General features: G+C 42.1%; 4 protein-coding genes across 5 annotated transcripts; 2 read left to right on the top strand and 2 right to left on the bottom strand.

Moving 5' to 3' along the window:
- The first annotated feature begins 304 nt into the window (after positions 1-304).
- On the top strand, positions 305-2,655 carry LOC135494020 (putative nuclease HARBI1). Its single transcript, XM_064781760.1, has 3 exons — positions 305-1,350; positions 1,567-1,795; positions 2,351-2,655. Coding segments are annotated over exons 1-3 (1,077 nt in total). The 5' UTR covers positions 305-503; the 3' UTR covers positions 2,352-2,655.
- Positions 2,656-5,854: 3,199 nt separating this feature from the next.
- On the bottom strand, positions 5,855-9,385 carry LOC135493741 (dehydrogenase/reductase SDR family member on chromosome X-like). Its single transcript, XM_064781283.1, has 7 exons — positions 9,261-9,385; positions 8,773-8,886; positions 8,447-8,515; positions 7,993-8,094; positions 7,483-7,690; positions 7,019-7,226; positions 5,855-6,487 (listed from the first exon to the last, which is right to left on the bottom strand). Exons 1-7 carry the CDS (start codon positions 9,367-9,369, stop codon positions 6,302-6,304), a joined length of 996 nt encoding a protein of 331 aa, XP_064637353.1. The 5' UTR covers positions 9,370-9,385; the 3' UTR covers positions 5,855-6,301.
- Positions 9,386-9,593: 208 nt separating this feature from the next.
- Positions 9,594-14,819, top strand: LOC135493707 (glucosamine-6-phosphate isomerase 1-like). Of its 2 annotated transcripts, none has more exons than XM_064781233.1 (6): positions 9,594-9,703; positions 12,361-12,508; positions 12,947-13,048; positions 13,377-13,559; positions 13,757-13,941; positions 14,106-14,819. In XM_064781233.1, exons 2-6 carry the CDS (start codon positions 12,385-12,387, stop codon positions 14,319-14,321), a joined length of 810 nt encoding a protein of 269 aa, XP_064637303.1. In that variant the 5' UTR covers positions 9,594-9,703; positions 12,361-12,384; the 3' UTR covers positions 14,322-14,819. The 2 variants fall into 2 exon arrangements, with proteins under 2 accessions (XP_064637303.1, XP_064637304.1); XM_064781234.1 differs by having other exon boundaries at positions 9,594-9,804.
- On the bottom strand, positions 14,813-22,759 carry LOC135493706 (glycine receptor subunit alpha-2-like). The gene is made up of 9 exons (XM_064781232.1): positions 22,666-22,759; positions 21,538-21,647; positions 20,976-21,043; positions 20,206-20,423; positions 19,113-19,195; positions 18,546-18,683; positions 17,783-17,974; positions 17,307-17,464; positions 14,813-16,925 (listed from the first exon to the last, which is right to left on the bottom strand). The coding sequence occupies exons 1-9, from the start codon at positions 22,689-22,691 to the stop codon at positions 16,677-16,679; spliced, it is 1,242 nt and encodes a 413-aa protein (XP_064637302.1). The 5' UTR covers positions 22,692-22,759; the 3' UTR covers positions 14,813-16,676.
- Between the last annotated feature and the right edge of the window lie 444 nt (positions 22,760-23,203).

The following is a 23,203-nucleotide window of genomic DNA, read 5'->3' as shown; positions in this document are numbered from 1 at the left end:
TGATAGCCCAATGAGTTACATGTGGTACTCTTATCTGTGACCAGTTTTGCTCATCATTCTTGGACCGCTCGCATCACCATTGAACATGAAATATATATAATCTGAATCTGTCCAATTATTTATGAGAAGCCTTGTTGATTTTTATATGAAATCAAACCAAGGCGGACTATATCACTACACAACTGGTCAGTATCCATATAATTTCCTACCACTATATCAACAGGTCGTCAATTTTCTTAGCTCAATATGGTTGTGATTCTAATGCTGTGCGTCGTCCTCTCATTAAGTCGAGGTCCAGGGGCCTTATTCATGAAGCCTTCTTAGGGCCTAGTAAGCACTTACGTATTACTAGGTCGTTATTAGCGAATTACGCGGTATTCACGAAGCACCCGTAACTTCAATCTATTTCGCAAGTCGTTACTAGTGTTACGTGAGGTGTTCGGGCTTCTTAGCGTGTTATCAGTCCATGCTTAGATAGTTGGACACATTTTTACACAAGGAGCATGGCTGCGGCGTTGATTGTGTTGGAAAATTTGGAAGCAAGGCGGGCTTTACGACGGCAGCGTGTGTTTAGAGATCGTCTACAACCGCTTGACGTCTATGATGACGTAGATTTGTACAGACGATACCGGATGACTCGGCCGGTCCTTCTCGAAGTTATCGACCTGTTGCAGGATGACATTGCCCCGTATACGCTGCGCTCGCACGCCGTTCCAGCAACTCTCCAAGTTTGCGTTGCGCTTAGATATTTTGCTACTGGCAGTTTGCAGTTGGACAATGGAGACATGTCAAATGGCTTGAGTCAACCTACGATATCAAGGATTATTACCAGAGTTGCAACTGCTTTGCAGGGTAAAGCAAAACATTTCATAACATTTCCTCGAACAGCTGCTGAGCAAGAACGTCAGAAGGAAGGATTTTATACAGAACGCCATCGGATTCCGAACGTTATTGGCTGCGTAGATGGATCCCTTATTCCGATCAAATGTCCATCCGTAAACGAGAATGCATACGTGTGCAGGAAACAGTGGCATGCCATTAATGTGCAGGGGATTTGTACTTATGATTTGAAATTTTCAAATATAGTAGCCCGATGGCCAGGTGCCACCCATGATGCGTTTATCTGGTCCAACTGCAATTTAAAGGTGAAGATGGAACGCGGCCTGAATGATGGAGGATACTTGCTCGGTGACAGTGCCTACCCACTTAGACCCTGTCTCATGACCCCAGTCTCCCGCCCAGCAGATGCAGCGGACAGACAATACAACGTTCACCACAGGCGAGTACGAAACATCATTGAACGAACCTTTGGAAGATGGAAAAACCGATGGAGGTGCTTGCACAAAGAAGGTAAATTATGTCCTTATTGGTGAATCAGGAGAGATCGCCAGTTTCTAGACACCGACAGCACCTGTCTGCAAATGGCTATTATAGCCATTCTCAGACAGTGCTGCAGCATTTCACCCCATAACATTGCTGCATAGACTGCTTTGCAGTACAAGTTCCATTTCGATTTCGACTGACTTTCCCCATTCTCATTTCTTTGATAAGATGCCTTTTTTGCAGGTGGAACTCTTCGATTAAGCCCCGAGAAGTGTTGCTCGGTGATCATTGCAACATCTGTGCTACATAACATCTGTGAAAACCACGGCCTCCCTGTCCCAAACGACCCACCAGCCAATGTGGATAATCCCGATGATGACGTCAACAATAGACCAATCCTCGATGTCGATGTCGAAGAAAGAGGTGTTGGGGAAAGGGCACGCTTGATAGATCAGCATTTCAGGAATATGTAGTATGTATTTAAAACAGAACTTTATTTCCAATTAACCCAAACATTTTAATTGATGTGTACAACCAAAATGGTGGTACATGTAACAAGAGACGTTTTCAACATCATGTTACAATCAACAACGATAAACAGTAAGGTTGTAGAGCATTTGATTACTGGCGAGACTGCCAAACTACAATTCCAACGATCTTCTTTCATCAACAAATAAACATCATGTTTGTACAGAACAATGTACTGTGATCAAGGTATAAATTCATACCAACAACCAACACGATTTTGATGAAAGCACAATCTTATCAGTTATTCCTTACTTCACTATCTATCTAACAAACAATGTAGCAGTTATACAGCAACAACATCACTTTAAAATTGCGTGATATATGTAGGTCACTCTCCTTTGGCCATTTTTTCAAGTACAGAGAATGCCGATGACCTGGACTTGTACTCCTTTGGTTTTGAGCCAGTTTTCTGGGATTCGCTGGTTTCCGTAACAGCATCCACTAGTACCTCCAATAGCCATACTGCCTTTTTTGCGAGATGAACCTTTGTTTCTTCCAGATGAAGCCGTTGTTCTTCCACGTCAAGTCGCTTGCTCTCGATTTTGACCCGTTCCTTCTCCACATCAATTAGTTCAACGGCATGTGAAAGCTTCTTATCTGCGAGAGACAAACCAGTTGAAGACGCCTTGGAAGAGCCAGCAGTGGGACGACAGCTCTTGGGTTGTCGGGCAGGACTTGGCGGCGGTGAAGGGGATCGGGTGTCATCTTCTGAGCTGCTATCGTTCGGGCGCGTGATGGTTGCTGTAACCTTACGAATTCTCTGGAAAATACATTTGATAGACTTAAATGCAAAAAGCCATTAAACATGAGTGAAGTCTTAGTATGTCTTTAGTTGTTATTTACTTCCTTCTCATATAGAAGGCCAGTACTGAAACGGGCACGTCAGGAGATACGTTTTCTTTCCTAATAACGACACAAGCAAATGAGAAAAAGCATTGCACAGATCGTTGTGCAGCCACCTGGAAAGTTGCGATCTTCCCTTATCACTGCTTATGCCTCCAGTAATCAAAAACCTATTTACCTCGGGTGATTTCCGCAATTCAACGGTATGGAATGTATGCAATGACTTCTTTGCTGCGACAGACAAACCAGTTGAAGACGCCTTGGAAGAGCCAGCAGTGGGACGACAGCTCTTGGGTTGTCTGACAGGACTTGGCGGCGGTGAAGGGGATCGGGTGTCATCTTCTGAGCTGCTATCGTTCGGGCGCGTGACGGTTGCTGTAACCTTACGAATTCTCTGGAAAATACATTTGATAGAATTAAGTATTGAATGCTATGTAAGGATGAAATATCTCGTCAAGAGCCAAGCGCCTAAGATGGCACTTTTGAATCTGTAGACAAATCGGGCGAAATGTAATGCAGGAAACTGGAGCGCCCGCAGACGACCAACCTACCTTCGATTTTTGAAGTGAGAGTGACGCATTCTGATCGAAATAAGAAATTTCGTCATCATCGGCTTCTGTGACAGACGGGGAAAACGGGTATTGCTGGTTCATGTCATCTTCAGGTAGGTCCAGCTCTTCTGTGTCCATACCAGTAGCGATTCCTTGTATCATTTCGACACCGATTAGGCCTACGATCCTTTGCTCGAGTTGCGTCAACTCGGACACATCATCGCCAAGGGGTTTGTTCCCGGTCCGCTTGGTCAGTACATTGATTTTTGCAGCCTTCTGTTTTGCCTTCGATTTCAGGTCATGCCATTTATGGTGAACTGCTTCGGTCGTTCTCCGGACGCTTGCCACACTGTTGATCTTAAGGGTTATTTCTTTCCACGTGTCGGACTTCCGCTTCAGCGTAATGACATCCGAAAACTTGCTGCTGATCACGGACCACTTCGATTCCACGAGATCAACTAACTTTATAATTTCATTTGGGGAAAAATTCACACCCCGTTTCCTCTTTCCTTCCTCGGGTGGTGGGACAACGGTCTTCTTTCCTTCCTCGGGTGGTGGGACAATGGTCTTCCTCTTCTTATTGGTTTTCTCCATGATGTTGTCAGGGTGGCGAATATCCATCAAATGATGGTAAGCACGTCCAATTACTGTATAAATACTCGATGCCCCTATTACAAACAGTCAATGAGGTGAGCTCAAGTGGATTACGTAACAATTCTATACAGATCACCTCAAGTGCGTACCTGATAATATTTCCCTACGAAGGGTTTAATAAGTAATACGGTAATAAATCGATGATAATGCTTTGTGAATAAGACGTAGTGTCTTACTTGGCAGTTACTAAAGTCTTACTACGAGCCACGTAAATCGTTATTAGTAACAATTTTACGAAGGCTTCATGAATAAGGCCCCTGTTGTTGTCTTCAAGATGAGGTGCCAAAGAGTGATTATACTGTCTCCCGACTCGCTGGCTGTGACTCTATCGATGGGCATAGTCCTCTCAATCATGTGGATGACCTGCTGCTGATTGTCATGTCTTCAAGATAATATGCTGGCCTGGAGTGGCTGTTCTGTCCCCAAGACGGATTATTGTGGCGATCGGTGGGCTTGGTCCTCTCGATCAACTGATGGTCTACTGGCTGTCTGTCTTCAAGATAATGTGCTGGCTGGTCAAGTGTGATTGTGCTGTCTCCAAAATAGATGCTTGAGATTCTACCGGTTGGCAAGGTCCTATGAATCAACTGATTGCCTGCTGGTTGTGATCATGTCTTAAAGAGAATGTGCTCGCCATGGGAGATTGTTCCGACCCATTGTCATTGTCTCTATTGATGGGCGTGCTCCGACCTAATTCAGCTGATGGCCTGCTGGTTGTCATGTGCTGGCCAAGAGTGTTTGTTCTGTCCCCCAAATAGTTCGTTGTGACTCGTTAGTGGGGCATGGTCGTCTCAGTCAACTGATGGCCTGCTGCATGGTTTTCATGTCTTCATCAAGCGAATGACGGGACGTGACGAATGTTCTGTCATAATTATGGATGGTTGCGATTGTAATGGTGGTGGCATGGTCCTCTCAATCAGCAAATGGTCTGCTGGTTGTCACGTCAGAGAATGTGCTGACTAGGAATGATTGTTCTGTCGCCAGTATGGATGGTTGTGACTATCAGTGGGAATGGTCCTCACTATCATCTAATGGTCTGCTGGTTGTCATGTCTTCAAGAGAATGTACTGACGTAGAGTGATTGTTCCGTCGCCAGTATGGATGGTTGTGACTATCAGTGGGAATGGTCCTCCCTATCAGCTAATGGTCTGCTGGTTGTCACGTCTTCAAGAGAATGTACTGACGTAGAGTGATTGTTCTGTCGCCAGTATGGATGGTTGTGACTATCAGTGGGAATGGTCCTCCGAATCATCTGATGGCCTGCTGGTTGTCATGTCTTCAAGAGAATGTGCTGGTCAAGACTGATTGTTCTGTCCCCCAAACAGATGTCTGTAACTCTGAGGGAGATTGTGCTCTCCTGTAAAGATATGGCTGTAACTCTATCAGTGGGCATGGTCCTCTTGAACAACTGATGGTCATGTCTTGGATAGAATGCGCCGGCCAAGAGTGTTTGTCCTGTCCCCGAAATAGTTGGGTGTGATTCTATCAGTGGGCATCAACTGATGGCCAGCTGGTCGCAATGTCCACAAGAGCCTTCGGACATATGGTGGCAGGAGCTTCACAGTCCAAGCATGCAGGCTGTGGAATAGCCTCAGTCCTGATCTGCATAATGCAGTTAGTGAGCAAATCTTCAGACGGGGTCTTAAAACGCACCTTTTTCGAACTTGTTTTGGACCGCATTAGAGCAATTCTAATTGGATTTTGCGGGTATAAATGTAAATTTTATTATCATTTATTTATTTTATTTATAAGAGAATGCACTGGTCAAGAGCGATTGTCCTGTCCTTGATATGGATGGTTGTGACTTAATAGATGGGCATGGTCCTCTCAGTCAACTGATGGCCTGCTGGTTGTCATGTCATCAAGACAAAGCACTTGCCAAGGGTGATTTTGCAGCGAGAAACTTAGCAAAATGAAGTTAATGTAACTAAAACAATTTATTTAGACTTTTTCAGTACAAAAATAACAAATTTACATTTTGAGAAATTTATAAAACATGTTCGATGGCAACAGAATTGACCAATGTTAGACATATTCTGTCTTAAACTCCACTTATAACATGCAAAATCCAGGTTCAGAGTCATCACTTATTCCGAATTCAGAGTTGATCATATGTCTTGGAAAACAGCGCTCTCTTGAATCGAAGACATATATAAAGCCCGATTTAAAATATGCTTTCGGATCTGGGGATCTTCAGGACCACAAAGTTTTATTCTGATAGGCTGCACCCGCAGAAGAAGGAACACCCTTGTATTCTGTCAGGTTATTCAACAAATGATTCTTCTCGAAAATAACCTAAGAACACAATCTACCCCTCCCCTTTTTCTAACATAAAAATAAATCTCAAACATTAGAGATGCACAATCTATACTCGGTGGAATAAAACAGGAACAGACAAATCTCTAGTCGGTAGGGTCAATATGCGTCAAGTGTAAACTCAAAAACCAAAGTTCTCTCTGGAGCTGAATATTGTATGTGTCGTTGGCCGATTTCACTGGTCTACAGTTATCCAGATAGAGGCCACCCCGGCCTTCAAGGTCTTCCGAAAGTGCTGCATATAGTGATGTATCTGCTCCTTGGCGTGGTGTCTGAAAATATTTATGAACATTTTGAGAAATCCTTCAAATACATTAGAACCTCCCTAATAGCGGACACCTCTCTATTAAAGACAACCTCTCTTCTAAGGACGCTAGTTTTGGTCCCAAATTGGTTGTTTCCATTCAATTTGATCTCTCTGATCAGGACACCTCTCCATTAAGGACAGCACTTCTCAGTCCTAAGGGTGTCCTTATTAGAGAGGTTCTACTGTTCATATCTTAATCTTCTCACTTGCTCTTCTGTCTTTTAATCCCGGCTCAGGTGATTAGTTGCCAAGTCTCTACTAAAATCATCTCATGCGGTTGGTTTACTGCTGAAACTACCTGCGAGGGCCAAACGGCTTGTCTCAATAATTGACCACCACAGATTCTGACCGATATCGTCTGTGGTTTTTGAACGACTTTCTTACAAATGCAACCCTAACACAGGCATGGTGTCTTTAGGTGCCACAAGTGGGTGTCCTGACTCAGTGACTCAGCCTTCGGCCAGGGATGATTCCATTATAACTTCACTCTTCTCACCTTCAACAGATATCTCGCCATGAGGAGCAGGAGCCCTCTGATGGACGGATGAACGTGTCTGTACAAGTCCGTGTTGACGACACCTGGATGGAGGGCATTAGTTGTCACGTAACATCCCTCCTCTGTCAATCTCCGCTGTAATTCGTACGTAAACAAGACGATAGCTAATTTCGATTGCGAATAACTGGCATGTGACGAGTAAGACAACCTAAAAAAGAAAATGGCATCACTGATATACGAAGTATTTATTTCCTCAACTTTGGGTCGTGTACTGAAAAAATGTAACCACTCAGAGGGTCTGGTGTGCATGTTTTCAAAAGATGACATTCTCCTTTTGACCTAATTCCCCAAATTTCAAGTACCATTTGACAAACAGGTTGTGACCTGCCCAGTATTTTTCTCATATGATGGGATATTGATACTGGTCCGGTATAAATACATATGCTGCATGAATACATACATACCTTCCCTGTAGGTTTTCAAACTGTATTTTCCCAACGAAATGTACCACCGAAGATGTGTTGACAATACGAGAATACCGGGATGACGTGCCACTCTTCTTCAGAATGTCCAACAGTAGGTGTGTGAGTAGAAAGTGTCCAATGTAGTTGATGCCAAACTGCGATTCAAAGCTATCTTCTGTCACATGGTAGGGACATAACATCACCCCAGCTGAAAGATGGATCAAAACAAGAATTAGTAAAGATTAGTCTTTAACTCTTGATAAAAGTGGAATGAGTGAGAGTTGTGAATACAATTTGAGAATTTCCAAACTACTTGATGAATGTTACTAACTTTCTTCAGTCAGATTTCTTTACTCTTACACGGCATAAAAGTGACACAAGTAATACCCTATTAAAAGCATCGTCCTTATTTGCAGAGAATAATGACATTTCATGAACTTTTGGGCACATGACTAAAAACACTTCTCAGGAACTGAAATCCCTCCATTACACGTGCAGTGCTTTACTTACCGTTATTTATGAGTATGTGAAGAGGAAGGTTCTTCTTTTTAAAAGACTCAACAAACTGTTGGACAGAGGACAATGACGCCAAGTCTAAATAAAGGTATTCAACTGTAAGATGGAAAAAACAGAACTGAAAATTTGCATTATGAAACAACAGCTGCCCTTATCACATCTTTCATGTGGCTACTGGTCCTACTCTGGTGGATAAGGGGAAGGAAAAATAAGCTTGGCTCCTGTCTTCGCCCGCCCAAATTTTTGCCATCGCCCCAAAAAGATCTTTCACAGCCTGTGCTGACAGCACTTCCATTATATTATTGTGATCCATACGTTGGACTGTGATGACAGAATAAAAAGGATCTCACACATGTAGGGGTAGGACATGTAGTAGTTAAAATGTTTCCTGCGAAAACATCCACCTACACAATCTATGCAAGGTACTGCTCGTTTTACGCAACTTTACCTTTTGCATCTGGGAAATCCTTTTTTATATTTTGAAGGGCTCTGTCGGACTCCTCCTGGCTGTGTGAACCTGGAAATATAGTGTACTAAACTGAGAAAAGAACTCTATGCGGTGGGTATATGAACTTCATCACACTGTCACTATTGAAGGGGTCACTTTAGAAACTAAAGCATGAGTTTAAGCTTAAATTGTGAAATCGTTATATTCTTTTCTCATGTCTTTTATTTGTATTTTATATTTGATGTCATCTATGATGTTTAGATACAGGTTTCAGTAAATGATTAACTGAAGTCATCCAGTCCTTTACTCCATTGTTCAAGCCTCACCGATAATGACATGAATTCCTTGTTGGATGAGCTCCCTTGTGATTTCATATCCAATGCCCTTTGCCCCGCCAGTGACAATGGCGACCATATCACAGTTGTGGCCATCGCTGAAGTCTGCAAAGAAAAAGTCATGGAAACATTTTTACAATGTCAGACAAAATAAGCCTTGACCAGACTAGGATCAGAACCCAATGATCATTGCCTTGGGGAGATATAGTCTTACCAGTGCATACCCCACAGCAGGTCAAACGGTAATTATAGTCACATCACACTGCATGCTGGCATGAGGTGATCTGAGTGGTGGGGTCTTTTACTTGCCCGGCTTTGCAGCCATTGACGCTAGCATGGGCCTACAACATGGTCAAAAATGTTTGTTTTTTAGGCCTAGAACACAACTCTGACAAGGAAACTTGTAAATTTTAAGTCTCATTCGAATGACTGTGACCACACACATGCAAACAAACAACGACCAAAGCTTCGGGCTTTACCTAATCTATTGAATCTTCTGTGTTTACTTAACAACTCCTGTATCAATGTTATGACTGCAATACTGTATAATTTGAGAAAATTCCACAAAACATGACAAATATGAAACATTTTTATATCGTGTTGACATTGCTAGTTGGGTGTGTCGTTAATCGCTTTCGACGAATTCCATTGCAGCCGGCTCAAATAATGGATGATAAAACTAATTTTACCCAATATTTTGATAAAAAATATACAATTAATTTAAAGATATAACAGAAGCGTAAGCTTTCAAATCCCTGACACTAACTTATAATTCACATTTAACTCGTTTTATGGTTTTGCCAATAATGAAGACAGAACGGCCATAGCCGAATGCTCTGATGTCGAACGACAACCACAACGCAATCAGCTGACAGAGTCAAAGGAGGATATGTAGGAGGAATTTTCTTCCTGATTAAAACCAGTAATTGTTCACAAATTCTTTCACTGTATCTTTGAATATTTGCACTAGTCGAAGAACTTGCATTTAATAGACGGTGTATGTTGCTTGATCGCCTAGATTAGGTTTGAAACTTTCCTTTAAAAATCCTTTTCAAAATGTCAATACCTTGTGGCTTGTCAAGTCAGTCGTCGAACCGGTTTACTGTCGTTTCGCTACATTGCCAGTTCGCTACCAGTCGTTTCGCTACATGTGGCGGTCGTTTCGTTACATGGTAGGTCGTTTCGCTACATGGGTGGAGTCGTTTCGCTACATGATGGGTACGGTCGTTTCGCGACATGGAGGGCGTTTCGCTACATGGGTGGAGTCGTTTCGCGACATGGATGTAGGTCATATCGCTACATCGTAGGTCGTTTCGCTATATGGGTGGAGTCATTATTTTTACTCTATTTTACCCTACTATAATTCCCGGTGGTGACTACAAATATGTCATTCATGTCTGGCATATGCCAGCCTCAACCATTCCGGCAGTCGCAGATGAAGAGTGATGGTGTGCATCTCAACGACGACGGACAACACAGACTGGCACGAGAAATCCGGGGCGGTATCCTTAGGAGGCGCTAGGCCTTTGGTGCAGCATTGATATACGGCCCTTTTCAGGGCCCTCAAAAAAGTAAAAGAGACAAATGTGCATGGCCTACAGATATTTCTAAGCAAGTAATAAAAATAAAGAAATAAATCGTGCAATTCTGACCCCATAGAACAATATACCAACTTTTTTAGGATTTTAACAAAAAATGGGGCCGGGCGTTTTTCGTAGGGGCGGGCGGGGACGATCACCAACTCTTTTTTTTATGTGGCCTAACCCAGGCCAGGACGACAAGAACCCCTTGCGCGCCATCAAACCGTATAAGTTTTTTTACCGGCAAACTGTGCTATAATAAATTTGTAGTCACCACCGGGAATTATAGTAGGGTAAAATAGAGTAAAAATAATGACTCCACCCATATAGCGAAACGACCTACGATGTAGCGATATGACCTACATCCATGTCGCGAAACGACTCCACCCATGTAGCGAAACGCCCTCCATGTAACGAAACGACCGTACCCATCATGTAGCGAAACGACTCCACCCATGTAGCGAAACGACCTACCATGTAACGAAACGACCGCCACATGTAGCGAAACGACTGGTAGCGAACTGGCAATGCAGCGAAACAGCCTGATACCGTCGAACCACTCGAATTACTGTCGTTTCGCTACATTGCCTGTTCGCTACAAGTCGTTTCGCTACGTGTGGCGGTCGTTTCGCTACATGGTAGGTCGTTTCGCTACATGGGTGGAGTCGTTTCGCTACATGATGGGTATGGTCGTTTCGCTACATGGAGGACGTTTCGCTACATGGGTGGAGACGAGCGAGCCAACGCGAAGGCCTTGCAAAGGCCTCCAAATCTGCGTTGGAGTGCGTTTGAATGACCCCTGTCAATCAATAATAAGTACGTAATTGAGCGAGCCAACGCGAATGGATGTCTATGAGGTTACTGGTCCATTCAAGTGCGAATAAACTCTCAACAACTGTTCTGTCGTTATCTCCCCGTCGCTGTAATCGTCCCATGCCTTAAAGATACGTCTTTGAAGCGCAACGTACTTCTTTCGCTGTATTCTGCGCAACTTGCCCTCAGAAACCAGCCGTACCTGAAGATAAGCAATTTGCGCTTCTGAATTCAAGAGGTTGATCAACTGGTAGAAAGGGAGTCCGCTGCGTCCTCCGGCCCGTCTGTTTATTACGGTCAAATGATGGAACAATTAATTTGAGGCAGCTCAATGCATATATATCGGGTGTCCCAAAAAAAAATGTCCCAAAGTTCGACGGGTATAGCTGTTGGTGGACTGATCTCTTTCAAAATTCTCACAGTTCAATACTTCAAGATATTGTAAATATGATGGCATGGGAACCAGTCCTCCCGACCATTGTAGTATACACAGTGTATGACACTGACGATCTTAGTGGCGCTATAGGAGCAATCTTTCGCTCAAATCAAGTAAATATCTCTGGGTACAATAAACCTAAACAGACATGTTTGGTGTCATTTGAAAGGAAATTTCATAGAGATTCCAACCATGCAATTCTGACCCTATAGCAGAGAACATTATACCAACTTTTTTAGGATTTTAACAAAAAATGAGGCCGGGCGTTTTTCGTAGGGGCGGGCGGGGACGATCACCAACTCTTTTTTTATGTGGCCTAACCCAGGCCAGGACGACAAGAACCCCTTGCGCGCCATCAAACCGTATAAGTTTTTTACCGGCAAACTGTGCTATAATAAATTTGTAGTCACCACCGGGAATTATGGTAGGGTAAAATAGAGTAAAAATAATGACTACATCCATGTAGCGAAACGACTCCACCCATGTAGCGAAACGTCCTCCATGTAGCGAAACGACCATACCCATCATGTAGCGAAACGACTCCACCCATGTAGCGAAACGACTCCACCCATGTAGCGAAACGACCCACCATGTAGCGAAACGACCGCCACATGTAGCGAAACGACTTGTAGCGAACTGGCAATGTAGCGAAACAGCCTGATACCGAACCACTCCACCATGGGTGGGGGATGCCCACCATTGCATTGACACTGTTCACTGCATAGTTACTCCATCCTCTTTTCTCTACAGATTGTTCCAAATCATCTATTTATCATGAAGCTAGTGATCTTGGACAACTACGAGCTTGCCAGCGAATGGGCTGCAAAGTATGTGAAGAGATTGATAAGGTCTTTCAATCCTGGGCCGGACAAATACTTTACTCTTGGGCTACCCACTGGTGAGTTGTACTTGAAGTTGTAGGGCATTGAGAACCTTAGTCCACGCTTTGTCTTGTAATAGAGTAAAGTAGAATCGGAACGAGTTTACAATCCCCGATCACACCCCAAAAAAAGGTCATCGGTTGACTAACGAAGCACCACTGTTCAATGGATTTATAGTTGAATGCGATCAAACTACGTCATTTCCGATCGGGGATTGTAAATTATAACCGTGGAATCTCCCTTAATGGACAACTCTCTATCAAGGACAACCACTCTCTCAAGGGCACCGGTTTCCATTCATTTGGACCTCTCTAAATTCGGAGGTTGACACTAAGTGTCAGAAAACTTGGCAGCTGTAGAAGTTTGGGCCATATTGCATTCTTGGAAGACCTGCATACTATAAGACTAAAAATTCTTTACAATTTGAAATTTGAAATATCTGAATATCATTTCAGGTGGTACCCCTTCGGGAATGTACAAAAAGTTAATAGAATTCTACAAAGAGGGCCAAGTCTCTTTCAAGTATGTCAAAACATTCAATATGGATGAATATGTTGGTAAGGAAGGAATCTAAAAAGAAAATTATTTTGTTTTTGGCAAATGGCTGTATCCACATTTGAAGAAGGAAGTATTGAAACAAGATAAAAGTGATGCATGCGGTGTGGTGCGATGTACCACCAGAAACGCCACAAGGACCCAAAATGCCTTAGCCCTTCTGGTGGAGAAAGGATGGAGATCACTTGAGGATCGCAGAGAAGCAATTGTGTCTTTTATATGAAGATTGCGAAAAAGGCGCTTGTCTTGCTGAAGGAGCGAAAAGGCGTGGAAATTGGGCAGTTTTTTACCTTGTCTTGGGAAATAAAATTTGGGGTTTTTTTTGGACAGGAATTGCAAGAGACCATCCAGAAAGTTACCATTCCTACATGTGGAACAACTTCTTCAAACATGTTGATATCAAGCCGGAGAATGTGCATATCCTGGATGGTAATGCACCAGACCTGGTAAAGGAGTGCGATAGTTTTGAGAAGGCAATCTCTGACGCTGGAGGTGTGGAGCTTTTCATTGGAGGTAAGTGGTGCTGCAGAGACAATCAATCTATAAAGTTCTTGTCGCAGTATTGTGTTGAGGACGTAGAAGTGTGTGTAGGTAGATGTAATTGACCCCCCTCCCCCATCAGTCAACTAAAAGAGACTTAATTTTATGTCTTTCTATATTGTTTTTGTCGTCACCATTTGATGGAAGGTCAGATTTGAAGTTTTCTTTAGGTATTGGTCCCGACGGTCATATAGCCTTCAACGAGCCTGGCTCAAGCTTGGTGTCAAGGACGAGAGTAAAGACACTGGCCCAGGACACGATTGAAGCCAATGCACGGTTCTTTGGTGGAGACATGTCAAAGGTGCCCACCATGGCTTTGACTGTTGGTGTGGGAACCGTGATGGATGCAAGAGAGGTAAGATTTGTCGGCCTTATTAAATCTTGCAAACCCTAATTTAAAAGGGGACTACAAAGATCGTCTTCCATCACTTATATGATGATGAACTCTTACCTCTTTTAAATCCTTTCTCAAACTGATGAAACCATGTTTAATATCAGCTTTGTTGCTCCAATTTTTAGGTGATGATCGTAATCACTGGTGCTAACAAGTCCCTCGCCTTACACAAAGCCATCGAGGAAGGGATCAATCATATGTGGACTGTCTCGGCCTTCCAGCAGCATCCGAAAACAATCTTTGTATGCGATGAAGACGCAACGTTAGAACTGCGTGTAAAGACTGTGAAATATTTCAAGGGACTAATGCATGTTCACAATAAACTAATTGATGACGACTAGTCATGTTGAGAGCTCCATCTCATTTTACCGAGGACATCTTTTGTAAATCAAATTTAAAGAACTCGTGGTAGGGTAATGGTGCTTTCCATATATTACTTCAAAATAAACACTGATGGTACATTGATAGCAGTTTATTCAAATTAAAAGTGAAATAAAGTTAAAAGCTTGAACATGTGGAAGTTTTACCGAACAAATGATTTTTCTAACAACAGCTTAACCTTCATTCAAACTGCCTTTCCCAAATATTTGGTGACGTGTAATAGAAGTTGCCATTGATTTGGCTTATATGGTTTGAAATTTTTTAGTGCAAACGACTAGTCAGCTAAAACTAGTGACAATCTGATGGTCTTGAATTATCCAACTGTGGGAGTAAGCTGGGTTGGGGGATGCAGGATGTTGCTTGTATTTTCTACCAAAAATGATTGTATTCTTGATGGTTTTGTTTTATAGTGATTGTAAATCATATTTTCTCTGAATAAAATGATATAGAACTTGTAACTTGGTGTCATTGTCAGTGTAGTCTGTTCAGGCATAGCATACACAATGGGTGATTTCAAAGTCGGTTTTTAGATTTAGTTTTAAAACTAAATGGAACACTAAAACCCTTGATTAAACCAGCATTGAAATGAAGTGGGTTTTAGTTTCATCCTATTTCAAAGTCGGTGTTTGTTGGTTTTAGCATTATGTCCGGTTTTGGCTTAAAACTAAGGGATGGTTTTAGTGTCAAAAACTAACACCGGGACTAAAACTAAAACTCTCCACAACACCAGAAATGAAATCAGTTCTGGTGTTAGTTTTGACACTCAGTTTTAGCATTATCCTATTTCAAATTAGGTTTTAGTTTCACACTGAAACCAATTGGAACACCAAGGTCTAATCTTAATCCCAGCTCGGTAAAGTTATATTTGGAAGATTAGTAGTGCATTTTGTATTACCAATAAAACTAACACCTTAGGCATTAACACCGAGTGGATTTCAAAGTTGGTGTTGGTGTTAAGAAAAAAAAATCATGTTGTTCGTACCATTTCAAGAAGTAGTTGCTGGTATTTTGAACGCTGATGGGAATAATGATGGACGACAAAGAAGATGACAAATTTATATAGATCGGAAGCGGTTACAATAGTGAAACAACAGTAACAACGACAAAAACATGCATATTTGGTTTTTCCAAGGTTTTATCTCTGTCCATCTTGGTGTTAGTTTTACCTGCAGAATAAAACCTCTTCTTAGTTTCAGCCCAGGTTTTAGGTGTTCAGATAAAACCAGTGTTGGTGTTAAACTAAAACCTTGGTCTTATCCAGACATAGGTTTTTAGGGGTAGAAATTAAGAATAAAACTGACACTAACACCCAACACTAAAACCAAAACCAACTTTGAAATCACCCATTGCCATAACTCCACACACACACGCACACACGCATTCCCCAAGAGGAGAGCCAGACAGGAGATTGTGACTATGTCTTCCCAATGAAATCTAACCACAATACAACTCACGTTGTGATTATGTCTCCGCGAAAGACCAAACCCATACTATTTCATGGTTTGGTCTTTCTAGAAGATATGTCACAACCTTGTGGTACCCCTGCACGAATATACAAGATGGTATTTTCACAATCTCCTCTATTCAAGGTCTTCGAAAGTCTAGAGGTCCTATCACGACTTATTCTGCAGGATCCGCGGCCCCGCCCCCTCCATACACGCACCCAAGGAGTGCCAGACAATAGATACAACTAGAAAAGTTATGCTGTGACTATGTCGCATCAACAATAGTACATGGTTTGGTCTTCGGGAAGACGTATAATGAACAATGTGGTTTGATTTGCTCAGACAGAGTCACAATCTAGCACTCCACGAATATACAAGTTGATATGTTGATGACCTGTCTCCTCTTTCCAAGGTCTTCTTGATATTCTAGAGGTCCTATCCCGACCTTCTGGCTATGACTTTGTCTTTATAAACCAGTCTTGGGTTGATGCAAATCATAATTTAGCATAACTGCTACACCAGCCACAGGTTGTGAATGACATGGGACTACTACTTTCACCAGCAAGCACGATGTGAAAGTCGGGGACTATTCCTCCTGCTACACCAGTCACTAGTTGTAAAAGACGAGGACCAAGTTGTGGGCAGTACTGGCCGAGGTCTAGCGAAAAATTCCATTAGCTCTTAAACTCGGGATTAAAACCTGTTTGGAACACAATGCAAATATTTCTCTGAAAGAGATTACGCCCAAGCGAACATCGTCCGAACTGTCCAAAGGCACAAATTGCCAGAGATCAGTATAAATTTTTACTCTTGTTAAAACGAAAGTTTGATGGATGTCTCTGCACAATTTAAAAAAAAGTTCAGCTTCCTTTATGTGCACCAGCCGTTCTTAAACCACCTACACCAATAATGTAACCAGTACAGCACACTGAAGAACCCGAATGTCACTGGGAATACTACCCTTGAATATTTGTCCAAACGGTGCCCAGCCGATAGCGGTCGCACGTATATCAATTTCTTAATCGGACGTCGTTCCGGCGAGGCGCTGTTTGTGACATTGCCATTCGGTTGATTTGCGGCTTTGTTTGCATGTTGGCCATTTTCAAATAACTGAGTAATCTGTAATGAAAATATGACATTTTAATATAAAGTGCTTTTGAAGTAGGCCTACTAGTTGGTATCAATTCAAGACAAAAACAAGACGTGTGGAGAGCCTTTCGCGTGACAGATTCAGAAAAATAGTTTATTCAGTGGGGAGACATGTTTAAAAAAATACGACCTTGTAATGGGCTATACATGTAATTCACCTCCCTGACCCTCAAATGAGTCAATAACGCCTTTTTCGATTATGGAATAGCCAAAACAATGAAAGAATAACAAGAACAAGCACATCGGAGGAAGAATACGCCTTGTCCTTTTACTTTCCGGGAAGGACATTGGACATTGAAGGGCTACCGGGCCGCTACCGGGCAATGATCCCTCGCTGATATATATATCTACCTCGGCCTTCCTCCGTTCTCTAGTATTATCCTCTCTCCGTGCCAGCACGTTGGCCCAGGCGTACTCGAGGAGAGCCCCGAAGACGAACACGAGACACGTCGACATCCAGATATCAATCCCCTTGACGTAGGAAACTCGGGGGAGTTGGGCGTTTATACCTGTAAAGGCACATCACTCTGCGTTTATAGTCTTCAGAAGCGGGGAATCCTTGCTGTCGTAATTAGTGCTAGCCTCAGTTGGTGTTTGTCATTTTTCAATCTTCGTTGATGATGTGGCTGTGCAAATTTAGTGCATGAATGCGTCAAACCATGTAGCATGTTGATATAAAAAAGGAAACTGCTTTCCAAATTGTCTGCTTTATGTGGGCACATAAATCTTTTAGAGGTGACGGAACCTTGGAAACATCCCAAAAGAAAAAAAGGTTGGCTGGACTACACATTGGAGAGACTCCTGACTACCGATTTGGAGCAACTTACCCATATTCTGAGTGGTCATGGTGAGGACTGTTAACAGACCTAATGAAACTCTAGCCGGGGTCGCGTGCACGTCTAACCAGAAGCTCAACCAGGAGAGGATGACTATGAGCGTGCTCGGGATGTAGGTCTGGATGAGGTAGAAACCCAAGTCTCGCCTAATGTGAAACTCGAATTGAATATCGCTGAAGTTCCCTGCAAGAGATAGAAGTATCATCATGTCTTCGACCTGTCCTGTCTTTACCTATAGGTTGTGACATCTAGTTTGTATATGACGATAGATCGCGCCCTTGTTCCTGGTAACAATCAGAGATTCGTTGTTGTTATCGATCTTAAGGGTGGCCCAGAATTATTTTCCCTTGCACAATATAATTCTATTGTGTATCCACTGTGTGAGGGAAAATAATTCCGGGCCACCCTGTATATGTCGTCTAAGTTTCTCTGAGACACTCTCAGGACAGGGTTGCCGTCCTTATAAATTCAGCACAGGTTGTCCTGTTCTGTAGAATGGGCTGGCCAAGACACTTGGGACAACCAGATTCCGGCCAATCTATCCACCCCTGGATTTGTTGATCCTTTAGGATCAGATGTCATTGGGACCCAATCTAGGATAGACTTTCCTGGGACGCTAGCTGCTTGGAGATAGATGAGAGTTCGTGTGTCTCACTTGTGGACAGGCACAACCTGAAGAAGATCGGTGTGCCAGCTACAACCTCGCCGAAGACAGTCACAACCCTTGAGGAGACACGACATAAGACATTCTCACCCGTTTTGAAGACTCTAGTGTTTGCTGTCTGTTTCACATCTTCTCTGTTAATGATGAACTCCGGCAAGCTTAGACCCTCTTCGAACGTGACGGCATTCGGGGAAACGGTGTAGAAGAGATCTCTTGTCGTATATCCAACTGAAAAGTAAACACTCCGTGTCACTGGAGTCTTGGTGGACCGATCGTAGCTCGAGCAAGCTAGTACTCGTCCACGGGTCTCTACTCGTCATGTAGGCACAGCTAGGTCAACGGGAATCATCTTTTGACCAGGCATGAGGACATGGCTGGCGTTATTTGGACCTGGTTATTTGAAAGGACTTTTGTCACTAACGCTGGTATTAACTTTAACCCTCCCTTCCATTTAGTCTAGTCAAGTCTAGTCAGCGTTTCTGAGTGGTTTCCCTCATTGTTTGGGAGCGCTAAACCACACACAGATTTGACACGTTTGTCTGTGTTCTACTATCGAAAAGTCCTGATGCTCTCAGGCTAGCTTTTTATTGTTTGGAAACACTGAATGATAGGGAACAACCACACATGTTACACCGGAATGTGGATTGTGCAACTTACAGCTTCCTAGAGTTATCTTACAGAACTGCTCATCCATTGGGAAATAGTGCAGATACATCACGCACGAGAGCTTCAATGCCAAACTGAAAGAGGAAAGCACAGGACATTTGTCAATCACATCACATTAGTGATGGCTGACAAGATATTCCGCTACTCATCCTTCAACTGTTGAGTGGCTGTTCGATTCTAGTTTCTGTGGTAGCAGAGCACTTTTGTTAATTATGTCAACATCATGAATTTCATTGTCGCCAGTTGCATCATCATCAAAATAACGTTGGTATTAATAGTGTTAAGATGCCCACTTTGCGTATACACGCATGTCTCAGAGGATTTTAGAACCTCATTTTGATTACATGTACCATTTCAGTAATAAATACTACTACAGCTGTACATGTATATTAGTTACTATTTGAGGCATCTGATCTGTGAAACAAATGAAGCAACGCTCAGATCAGCCAATATATAGTTGCGATATCCATTGAACGGGAGCCAAATTACCTTGTAAGTGGCTCTGGTACCTATGGCTGGATAGGGTGATGTATGACGCCACATTCTTAGTCTTTTATTCATGATACCATGACACGACAGTAGTAACTGCCGTATCATATATTGATATAGTTGATTGGCATGAAAGAGCATGATACACAATGGAACTGGTTGCATGATTGACTAATTATCATAATTGTTGGGTTTTATTATTTTGGTGTAACATTTGATTGACACGGACATGGAATGATTGATTCTGTGTAACATATTTTGGTGGGAAATGTCATTAAAGTATGGTATTTGCAAACAGGACTGGAATTAATCAATAAGCTACATGTAGATAAAGTGGTCAAAAACCAGTCTTCGAGCTATAGAGGTAAGGACCCTTTTTCCAGAAGGACACTGATCTGGTCGATGCTGGTAGATTTAGTTCCCCTCTGTTTTTTTTAGTCCTGCCTTTTACGTTGATATACAAAGATTTGTTGCTAAAGTGGTCGAGACCGCGGGATATAACGGTGTCCATTGAATGAATTTGAAACGAAATTTCTACTGCGTCTTCAGTTTCCTTGACACGGCCAACCGCCACCTCTGAAGACAAGTTTCTTACCGCACGCTTGTTTTGATGTAGCCATTGGGATATATCTGTGCAAACTCATTCACGAAGCTGATATGGTGTTTTTGACCTTCCTTGGCGTTGTAAAAGAACGTATCAGGCCACCAAATGTCGTTGATGCTGTAATGACCAATGGCGAGGTAGGTTGTTCCGTTGTGGCGAAGTCGGCTGTCTGTCCAATATTGTCTAAATAAGAGGTCGATTTTGTAATCCTAAAAATGACATCGTAAAAACAAGAAAGGCATCAAAGAAAACTACAGATATCATGCTACCTTCGCCTTCCATTTTTAGACTTTGACATGTTTGACGGACGTTTTTATTTGATAAACTACGACAAGGAAGTTGAGAATGAAGACGATAACGGTGACGATGACGATGATGATGATGATGATGATGATGATGATGAGGAGGAGGAGGAGGAGGAGGAGGAGGAGGAGGAGGAGGACAACCACGATGACGATGACGGCGACGATGACCTTGACGTCGACGATGACAGACGAAGATGACGAAGAAAATGAATATGACCATAATCATGACGAGGACAAAGAGGTCGACGATTATGACGGAAAGGAGGTCGACGCAACGACGCCGAGGACGACGTCGAAGAAATTGACAAAGACGATGTGACTATTATAGGCGTAATTAACAATCAATACAACATCATTTCCCCTATCAAGTTTGAGTATCACAAGGGTAGAATGTCACTATTCTTGTGGTTTTCATTTGGGTGTTGGCCTAATAAATAATCATAATGAAATACGCACCATAGTCATTGCATCAATTGATGTAATAGCATTGACGTGTATATTTACTTCAACGTGAGTGGGGTCCCCTGAAGGCAAAGATAATGATATAATAGATTGTAATAACACTACAATTTGAACGTTTGTTAAAATATCATGCACAATATGTAATTTACTTTGTTTTTGTGCTATGATGTATCAATCGCTATTAGGTGGGACCAAACACGCCGGAGAGGTCGGTGTCGCGAATGAAAGCTCAATGTCATCCAAGATGCCGTTATAGATACTAAGTTTCAGAAAATTCGTTAGCAGAACAACTGCATTTAATAAAGAATTGTGTATAAGAACAGCATTTCTATTTTACTGGACCATCAGTTATTACATGTACGAACGGCGTACCCCGAGGTCGACGGGTCAAGAATAATTCCCCGAGTAAGGCCGAAGTCGAGCACTCGGGAATGTTCGTGATGTGCCTTTGGATAGCCAATGGGGAAGGTGCCTTAGAGGAGACACAGATTTTGACATGGAGCTTAAAATATGTTCAATACGAGCCTTTCCAGTTAATGATAAATACCACTTTTACCATTGAAGTAAGGCCGTTCCGCCTTGTTATATTTTTTAATTAGATCCGCAATGCTGTCACTGTTTACCGGGACACCAATCGAAAACATCAAATTGATGACAAAAATGCACCTAGAAAGAAAAAACGAAGGTCAAATTGGGCAAACAGCTGACATGTCCAAACAATTAAGGGCTGAAAACGTATTGTAGAATTTGCAGAACTGTAACTCGTCATTGTTTTCCATTAGAAATGATGTCCATTGCGAGGAGTATTTTCTTTCCTTCAAGCATTTCAATTCCTAAACGGATGCTAGTACAATAGGGCCGGGCACTTTTTCTTCAAGGGGACATATTCGACGGCTACCACGGAAGTGAAAATGAATATTTCTCTTCATTGGCCCCTTTTTATTTCAACACAAAATGCACGCTTCATTTCTCGAAGGATACCATCATGATGATTGTGAATGGTTACCACAGTAATCAATGATTTAAGAGCATATTCTTCAGAGATCTCCCGGTTTTTCCGTTAAAAATCCAAAATACTCATGACTTTCCGTCCGATTTTTTTTTCCTAAAACAGGAATTTATAGCCATCGTCTAAAAATTTTTAGAATGACTAGTAGATGGCTTTCAGTTTATTGGAATAAATTTGCCCGTTATAAAACTGTCATTATATATACATATTGTATGGCCTTTCCATATTATGTTCACGGTCCAGTAGTCGACGCCATCGATATACTTTATAGTGAGACACGTTGATACGGTCATAAAAACCTAGTAAAAATAAATATGATTGGACTCGGATGCATGATAAAATGGAAGTTGCCTTTAAATGAATGTGGAAATTGTGTTACCTCTTTTATTGTAACTGATAACTCTAGAAAGTTACATGTATTTGTAACTATTAAAAGTACCTTCGTCACTCTTAAAATGTATGATTAGTAAAAATAACTATAAATCTGGTTGATCCTATCGCACCGACTGTGAAATTAATTGGGGGAGGTCCGTTTTTTAGAAGCTCAGCAAGTCATAGCCTCCATATAGAGTCTCATGACCACGAAGAAAACATTACGATGTAGGTACATTCAGACGTTAATTTAAAATAAATGAAGCCAGAAAATTTGATTTAACTAAGTGTAATGAAACTTACCCGAAGTTGGATCGAATCGAGGCCATATTTCGATCTAATCTAACTTTTCGATCTCACATCCAACACCTTCAATTAGTCGATTGAATCACCAACTGGTGGACGTCCCCGACGTTGTGGCGTCGTCAACAGCAACACAACATATGTCGATATCGGCTCCAATCGATACTTTCTCTGTCATATATGTAATGTCGATACGGAAAACATGAGCAGTTTAAAAATCACTTCCACCAATAACCTAATTGGATTGTCGTTCCGGTAAACAATTTTGATTGCACTCGATTGGAACATGTATCCGCCCAACGAGACAGTCCGTGATACTGTCGATAGAATCTAAAAAGAGAATGTACATTTAGGAATCTAATTGATATTTCAGTGCAGTCCTACGCATAAATCACACTGACTGTATAGAAATAATTTAAGGAAATATACATTGCATTCGGTTCTGTGATAATTGACCATAAAAAGATAGATGTTTTTGCGAATGCGTTTTAAATTTCTGTTGTCCTGATTAGGCTGACTAAACCAACATTAAAATCAA

Source organism: Lineus longissimus, chromosome 9, assembly GCF_910592395.1.
Source record: "Lineus longissimus chromosome 9, tnLinLong1.2, whole genome shotgun sequence".
In the NCBI taxonomy this organism is placed as follows: Eukaryota; Metazoa; Nemertea; class Pilidiophora; order Heteronemertea; family Lineidae; genus Lineus; species Lineus longissimus.
The sequence above is the reverse complement of the archived record's forward strand: the minus strand, read 5'-3'. Positions and strand labels throughout refer to the sequence as shown.

What these genes read in the sequence shown, in the direction of transcription:
- LOC135494020 (XM_064781760.1), top strand. Translation starts at nt 504, where the DNA reads ATGGCTGCGGCGTTGATTGTGTTGGAAAATTTGGAAGCAAGGCGGGCT. An exon ending in GAGGTGCTTGCACAAAGAAG is followed by an intron (nt 1,351 to 1,566) that starts GTAAATTATGTC and finishes CCTTTTTTGCAG; the next exon opens with GTGGAACTCTTCGATTAAGC.
- LOC135493741 (XM_064781283.1), bottom strand. Translation starts at nt 9,369, where the DNA reads ATGTTTCATATTTGTCATGTTTTGTGGAATTTTCTCAAATTATACAGT. An exon ending in TCACATACTCATAAATAACG is followed by an intron (nt 7,691 to 7,992) that starts GTAAGTAAAGCA and finishes TCCATCTTTCAG; the next exon opens with CTGGGGTGATGTTATGTCCC. An exon ending in TGGCGAGATATCTGTTGAAG is followed by an intron (nt 6,488 to 7,018) that starts GTGAGAAGAGTG and finishes AAATATTTTCAG; the next exon opens with ACACCACGCCAAGGAGCAGA.
- LOC135493707 (XM_064781233.1), top strand. Translation starts at nt 12,385, where the DNA reads ATGAAGCTAGTGATCTTGGACAACTACGAGCTTGCCAGCGAATGGGCT. An exon ending in TACTCTTGGGCTACCCACTG is followed by an intron (nt 12,509 to 12,946) that starts GTGAGTTGTACT and finishes ATATCATTTCAG; the next exon opens with GTGGTACCCCTTCGGGAATG. An exon ending in TGTGGAGCTTTTCATTGGAG is followed by an intron (nt 13,560 to 13,756) that starts GTAAGTGGTGCT and finishes AGTTTTCTTTAG; the next exon opens with GTATTGGTCCCGACGGTCAT.
- LOC135493706 (XM_064781232.1), bottom strand. Translation starts at nt 22,691, where the DNA reads ATGGCCTCGATTCGATCCAACTTCGG. An exon ending in GGAACGGCCTTACTTCAATG is followed by an intron (nt 21,044 to 21,537) that starts GTAAAAGTGGTA and finishes CTTTGCCTTCAG; the next exon opens with GGGACCCCACTCACGTTGAA. An exon ending in CACTAGAGTCTTCAAAACGG is followed by an intron (nt 17,975 to 18,545) that starts GTGAGAATGTCT and finishes TATCTCTTGCAG; the next exon opens with GGAACTTCAGCGATATTCAA.